The 7,684-nt window shown below is 37.8% G+C and overlaps 1 protein-coding gene across 1 annotated transcript; it reads right to left on the reverse strand.

Moving 5' to 3' along the window:
* Positions 1–3,355: 3,355 nt before the first annotated feature.
* Axud1 (AXIN1 up-regulated 1) lies at positions 3,356–6,616 on the reverse strand. The gene is made up of 2 exons (XM_076136487.1): positions 5,962–6,616; positions 3,356–5,690 (listed from the first exon to the last, which is right to left on the reverse strand). Exon 2 carries the CDS (start codon positions 5,678–5,680, stop codon positions 3,428–3,430), a length of 2,253 nt encoding a protein of 750 aa, XP_075992602.1. The 5' UTR covers positions 5,681–5,690; positions 5,962–6,616; the 3' UTR covers positions 3,356–3,427.
* Between the last annotated feature and the right edge of the window lie 1,068 nt (positions 6,617–7,684).

Consider the following 7,684-nt stretch of genomic DNA (forward strand, 5'->3'; position numbering starts at 1 on the left):
CCAGTTTGTTTTGATTAAAACCTTTTAGTTTAGAATGTGTTAATTGCGTTGTAAAAGTGTTGTAGGGAAAATAATGTAGTAGTGTAAAATTAGCAAACTTAATAATATGTAGGGCATTTGAAGTGTATTGTTGGTATTACGAAATTGTTTTCTGGAATTAAATTTCTAATAGGGTACATCTAAATTCATATCAAGATGTGAATCATGACTTTGAAGCCATTTAAAATAATTACGACTTCCGATGGATGCCATCGTTTTATACTTATCAAACAAATACTTTGCCAAAGATAAATAAATACCTATCTTTTCACCTCATTATATCACCACCCTAATTTCCATCGTCAGATATTTTGAAAAACAATAAGATTTTATTACAAAAATCTATCGAAACGGCGAAATTGTTCCACGACTTAACATATCTACGAATAAGATAAATAAGACTATGTAGAGTCATTCTATCAATCATAGAACGTAGGTCTGAAACAATTTACAAGACAGCAAGTCCTTCGATATGAAAGTACGTATTTATTGGTGTAAGGCCCGTTACTAGGCAATTACGGCGCGCAACCGCTACTACCGGCCGTCGCCGCCCCTCGGTAAGGGCGGTGGCAGCATCGAGCGCCCCTTGCTACCCCGCCGTCTGAACTTTACGTCCGCACTCCGAACGTTCAGTGCAGATACGTTTAAAGTCAAGGACGATGTTAATCTATGCAAAATATGTTTGAATTTATTTAGGTAACATTGCTCAATGGAATTTTGAATACGTAATATTACTTTTGTTTTATTGTTCGCTACTGACTTAGGTTTTTTCGTCAGTATAGAGTTGGTTACAAAATTTGGCACATGCTGATTTATTTTATTGCTATCTGTATTTCTTTTATGACACATACTGATTTGTACTTTTAATACATTTTAGATATTCTTATGTGTTATAGCAACACATTAATTGATGCGTTTTCACTTAATAATCAGATACTGACTAAACTAGAAACTTTTTCTCTCGGAACTGGTGAGACGTTACGAAACAAGGTAACAATCCCTCAAGACTCCCACATGCCTATTCATAAGTTTTGATGCGGAGGTCCTCTCGACTCCGACATCCCTGTACCTAACCGGAATGCTATTGTACCTAGCCTACCTACTTAATGTGAATTAGGATTTACCTGTATTATTACCTTATATAGTAAGCATACTATATACTCGTACGTTCCAAGTACTACCTTAGTATATACCAACTATTGTATTTCTTTATGTCTGTATGTATTTTTGTCTCCACATTTGGGTTTTAGGATAGTGTTATTTGTGAGACGTGCAAAACAATGGTACTTACACTACTTACGTATGTCTAAAAAAATACGTTAGCGGTTATTGTACTTATGTATTTAATGTTATGTATTACCGTGCTGCTCGTGTTACTTCTTTATTGTTTGTGACGTCGGCAGTTTAATATCCGTGTTGATACGAAACATGCGATTTGTCTCACTATCAACCTGTTAACGACAACACCGGGCTGGAGGGTACAATGTAGAGACGCAGAAATGTAGGCAGCTATATTCCGTCGACTTACCCCCGTTTCTGAGTACATTTAGCGGTAGTTTATCTATTTAATAGTGTCAAGACTCATATAAAATAACGCTGGTTAGAGGAGAGCCTTGGCATATACGATTTCTCTAGATGATAATGAATGATTCCGTGATTTTGCAAAATAAAGTAGCTATGGCAACAGGCTACTTACTGTCCGTGGATAAAATTTTTGATTTCGCATACCTACCTTCGCTAGCAGATAGATACAATGCTTTTCTAAGTTGTTGGACTATATCGCTAGTTTAAGTATAGCTTGCACCCTCTACCTATTAATTTGGTAAGCGTAGAGTCAGGAAGAGTTGAATAAAAGAAGTGAAATTCCCGAGTATCACATCCGATAATGTTTAATACGATAACAGCGTAGGAAAACAAAACTGGGTGACCTCGAATACGTTTACTATCTTCTCAACTGTTCTGCAAGGACGCAATTATAATTATTATTATGAATATTAATTACAAATTCAGTATTTATAATAAGTATTTAGTGCAAACTTTACGTAGAATTTGCCACGATGTTTCCTCAGTTATTTATTTATACTTACTTATGTAGAATTTCTGAGGATATAAATACATTTGCGTGGCTATAGAGTAGAGTACCTATGTTATTACAGCTAGATATTAATAGACCTCATTTTTTGTATTTGCTATAATGGTGTTTAAAAGTTATATCTGTGGCGAGTTTGCTTCTTTAGGAAATTGAATCTTCGAATTACTAATAGGCGGTACGAGAACGTTAAAGTTCCGTGAGTTAAAGTTATATTACGAAAACATACCAATATTATTATGATATTAACTGGTGTCTGCCTATGAAAAGAGCTGTGTTGTGTATCAAAACGGTTCAGTAATTTTGACGTCAGGGTGTAACAAACGTAGGAGGACGGTCAAGCTCCAGTGATTGTATTTTGTTAGCAGCGCGTATTAAATTTCATAAAAATTAAAATTTCGCAATGCTGCTGAAAGTTACTCCACCAAATTCTCGTGAAAAATAGTTATTTCTTATTAATCTAAGGAGATAGTAGAGCAATTGACTAATCGTTTTTATTCCGGGTTATTTGTAAGAATCGACCGAGGTAGTAATTTAGAGAATGAGGTTGACAACCTGTGTTCACTAGAGCACTAGGTACGTATACGTAATCTACAGAGCCATCAAGATAATAAGTATCGTTTTTAGTTCAGTACATAGAAATCAATGTAGCTAACCCCTTTATGAGCTGTCTAATGCTAATAGCAGTCCTAATATTACACATAAAGATGATATATATCAAGCACAGTAGCAAATAGCGGATAAATTTTAAAATTAGTGTACAACCAGTCACGCGATTTTGTACCAAAACATTCTAAAATACGCCGGTGATTCACGTCGATTCTACTCTTATGTGATGGGATACGATACTCATTTGTAAGTGACGTCACAAATATTGTGCCAACTGCTCAGTTACTTACAACAATTTTTGTAAACAATTTAAATGACGAGCTCACTGATTATCTTGTTTTTAATTTCGTCTAAACGATTCTTATTCAAGCCAATTCACAGTCTTCATTTCAAATGAATGCCGAAGTTTTTGCAACACACTCATTTCTGTTATACATTTGTGTTGTTCAACTTCGCACATATAGTTTGTTATATGCGAACTTAATCATGTTATGAACCGTAACCACGATACGCATTTAGCTATCACAGTTTACTGATATGAGTTCACTTGTTTATTTATGGAGATAAATCATATTATAGGTGACCCTCACGGTGAGACATTTCAATAAATGAAGTCAGTAAATTTACCAATTAATATAATTAAAAATTTCATAACATGATAATTAAGACGATTAAAATACAACAAGTAATCTACACAGTAACAGACTCTACCATAGTTTTCTTAATTAGTTCACCAAAGTTCTCAGTAGCCTCGGTATTATTGGTGTCCGTGGGCGCGGGCGCGGCGTGCGCGTGCAGCTCGGAAGCGTCCTGCGTCGTCTGGTCGGAGTGGTCCAGGTTCAGCAGCGTGTTGTGACTGAACCAATTCTCATCATTTTCTACAGGTTGCATCTTATTACTAGGTTGATATGGCAATGTCATCAAAGTAGTATAATGAGTATCACTTTTATTTTCATTATTTACACACTCAGAATTGTTCTTGTACATCTCATAGTGGTTTTGTTGTGCACTATGATACTGCAGCGCAGCGTGCCCGTGAACATTTGCATTAGTTTTATGTAAATAGTCGGGTACATACATGTGTCCATAATGACTAAACATGGACATCTGAGAGCTGTGAGCGAATTCCTCGAAGCTTGTAGCGGAAAAGCTTTGCAAGCCTTTAAAATGATGATTTTCAGTTTGTTGCTCGTAAGCGTAATTGAGATCACATTGAAATCTTTGCATGTTATTTGTAATAGTATCGAAGCCCATGGTGTTCGTTGCGGGATAAGGCGGACCTTTTCCTTGAAGTATGTTCGACGTGTAGGGGTCATTGTGATGTTGATGGTTACTTGTATTCTCGAAATGCATGGTGTTGGAGCTGTTCACATTGTTGTGGTTCGAAGCGTCACTTCTATAACCGTATGACATATCGTCCGCCATGCTAGTCTGAGCTGTGGAATTATTCATATCACAATGAACGTTGTTGAAACTCCCCGTGTTAACGCAAGACTCGACTTCCACTCGGGGAGTGAGACTTACATCACGCAACATTCCATCTTCTTGACCAAGACAGCGCTCTCTCTCGTATGACGAGTTAGAGGAACACGACGCGGAGTTACTGTTGTGCGCTTCGAGCCACTGTCTCTTAGCAGCTTCTTGATTTTCTTCATTTTTCTTTTCTAAACCTATTCTCATAAGAGTTTGAATGAAATGGGTTCTAACTCTTACTGGATTGAACTCTATCCGCCCAGTCGTGTTACAGCATCCCTCTCTAGTGCATCCACACGGAAAGTTTAATCTGTCCACTTGGCATTTTATGCCCGCTAGACTACATGAACAATTCTCTGGATTACAAGTTCCTTTACAGGCGCAGCCACAAAATTCTCGCGAAGTTCTTATGTCTCTACACTCGTCTTTTTCGTAACCTTCTATTTTTCTCACGCCAGCCGCTCGTAAAAGAGCTCTCCTTTGTCTTGTTGGAACCGGTTGTAGAAAGAAATAGCTGTCTAAATCTAGCTCTGATTCGGAAATATCGCTTGCTTCTTCTTCCGTATCACTGTCTTCACTGGACGATATAGACGCGCCTTGTAATGAATGACGTTCACTCTTCAGTTGCTGCAGTATTTGTCTATGTAATCTTCTTTGTTCTATAGCATGTTCTGCTAAGGTAAACTTTTGTATATGAGTATGTTCCCATTCCATTCCTAATGTAGAGCCTCCTTGTGAGGGAACGCATGAAAAGCCCTGGGCTCTAGGAAAATAAAATACAGTAACATTATCGAACTTAATGTTCTCTTTTCGTTTCTTAGGCTGTGGTTCATTTTTGTTGTCATCACTCCATTTTCTCTTAAGACTACTTTTAAGGGGTATCTTAACTTGTGCTACAGTATTATGGCTTTTATCTACATTATTCTCACTACAGCTAGCGTCATCATTGTTATGTTCTGGCGTGTCTTGTGTGTTTACATTCTTTAGACTACTTGTGCATGGCAGTGCAAGGTTGAAACTGGGTATTTTTACATCTTCTATTGCTTCCGATCCGAGGCCTGAGTCACTACCCTCTGACCTCTCTTGAGCTTCTTCTTCCCTATCGTTAAGAGCACTGTCTGGCGGCAGACTGCCGAGTGCTGAGTCTTCGCTGTCAGCCGAAGCACTGTCCGTTTTTATATCGTCAATGTCACTAAGAGTATCATTATCATCTATTTTTACAGCATAGTCCATTTTACTGTCACTATTCTCATAAAACTGAGAGTTACTACTACTGATTACATTACTTTGTTCATCATTAGAACTAAGGTCCTCACTGGGGGCGTCACTATCACTACTTTTTTCATCTTTCATCGCCAGAAAACTTTCCTCTTCTCTTTGCTCCGCAACAGTTTCTTTATCACACTCGTTCAAATCTGCCTCGCGTTGCTCTTTCGGCTCAAAGCCTGCCTCTGGTATGGCGTCCCCCATGACTCAGAATCTGTAAATATGAACAAAAAAGGGTTCTTATAATAATTGTTTTTTCGAACGGTCCGCGTAGTTATACGTTATAGAACTTTGGGATTAATTCAAAGTAGAATAACATGGGCATCTATTTATTAACAATAGTAAAGTAGAGTTGCCATCATTTGTTATAATAATACATAAATGCTTTTGTAATAATCGTTGCGATAGAAGAGTGCAAGCCACCTGCACCCGTCTGAACCGAGCACTATTATAAATCAAACAAAATGATAATTCAAAACCGGTACCTATTTCAAAAGGCTGTGGCCTCGACTAACTCCACCGGTATGCTCGTGCGCGCCAGCGGATCCTCCGTTTCATGATGATCACGCACACACGAATACGATCACCGGTTTTTCACTCTCATAATTGATAAAAATCAGTAAACTCAATCATTTATTTCAGCACAATTCGGTCATCACCCATAACGTTGCTACTCAAAAGTCACTCTTATTACACCGGTACAATAAGGTCTTCTTTTATATCACAGCTCACAGCGCGCCGTTGTGTTTTAACCCTATTTATTTATTTTCCGCCTTATTTTGACAGCGACGTTCTTTACTTTTCAGAAGGCGTTGCAATTGTCAGTTCTGGCCAGAAATAACTTGAATTAGTTTATCTGATATACAACCTCACGTGAATTGATTGGTCCACAAAATAATAAAGTTGATATCACCACTACACTAGCACAGAGAGAGGCCACTTTTACTACACCGATCTCACAGCAGTTCCCACCTCGCGTAATCGCGTTGGACGACTCGCTCGACGCAGGCAAGTTTTAAACCGGAACGTTACGAGAGTCAGGTAAACGCGTGCAAACGGGGTACGCGGTGCGGTCTTCTGAATTTAGCAGCGTATGGGCTGCGTTGTTCGACGTGACGTTGCCTCCCCCCGCTCGCCCCGCTCCGGCCTTGCGACCCTCCGCACCGCGTCCACCCGTCGAGTTCGCGCAAGCGCGTTCCGTTTCTTGTGAATGCAATGATACCAACGTGGTATTTACAGATTCCCCAAGTTGCGTTTAATATTATTTTATACTCGAATTTTTAGCTGTTAATACTTGATTGTAGTACATGGTAGAGTTCGAGAGACAAGTAATTAATATTAATTGATACTTTTTGTAAGTCACTGTAAAATAACGTAATTTTGCCCATTCATTGTTATTACTAGTTATCAGATAAAGAAAAATGTGAGTTGTGATTGCGTAGAGTCGTAAATAGTTTTAGATTACTGGAAAAATATACATTTGAACTTTGTAAAGAAGAAAGTTGCTCAAAAAGTAATGATGAGAATGCTTACCAAGACTCTACCGCTAAAAACAAAACGTAATGATATGCATCTTGCGTACATTCTCGAAATAATTTGCTTTGAATAGTTAATAACTGTGGGGTAAATCAACGTTTTTCCCTTCCCTTCAAAACAAAGTCCTTGTTTTGAAGATGTAGAGTTCATGTGAACTATGGTGATGAGGCACCTATATTACCTAATGATCTCAATGAAGACTTTTATTTCGCTATTTGAGTTAAATTCTGTAATTTTGAATGAATATGTTTTAGCAAGCACATCGAATACAGGCAGAAACGCTATATTTCCATGCATAGCCGATATACATACCTACATAATAATATAGTTAAATAAATCCATATAAACAGGCAAAGAATATTTATGACCAATTTCTATATAGTACCTAAATAGATGATTTGAAACTTCTCTTTTTAAACACAATTTTTTTTTAACCAATCTTTCCTTCATCCTATCTAAAGAGTTCTACTTCACCACTACTAAACACTATCGGTGAATAACAAAAAGATCAAGAAAACTGTTGTACATAAATAAATGCAATAACTTGCCCTCAAGATAGGAACAAATAGGATGGCAACACAGGTTCACAACCTTTAGCTCTCGGGCCAGCTCGACAGGTCTCGACCGACATAAATGTACGTCTGCGTCATGTCATCGCTGCTATGCATATAT

Source organism: Anticarsia gemmatalis, chromosome 3 (assembly GCF_050436995.1).
Source record: "Anticarsia gemmatalis isolate Benzon Research Colony breed Stoneville strain chromosome 3, ilAntGemm2 primary, whole genome shotgun sequence".
NCBI classification, from domain to species: Eukaryota; Metazoa; Arthropoda; class Insecta; order Lepidoptera; family Erebidae; genus Anticarsia; species Anticarsia gemmatalis.

Coding starts and splice junctions, on each gene's coding strand:
- Axud1 (XM_076136487.1), bottom strand. CDS start 5,680: ATGGGGGACGCCATACCAGAGGCAGGCTTTGAGCCGAAAGAGCAACGC.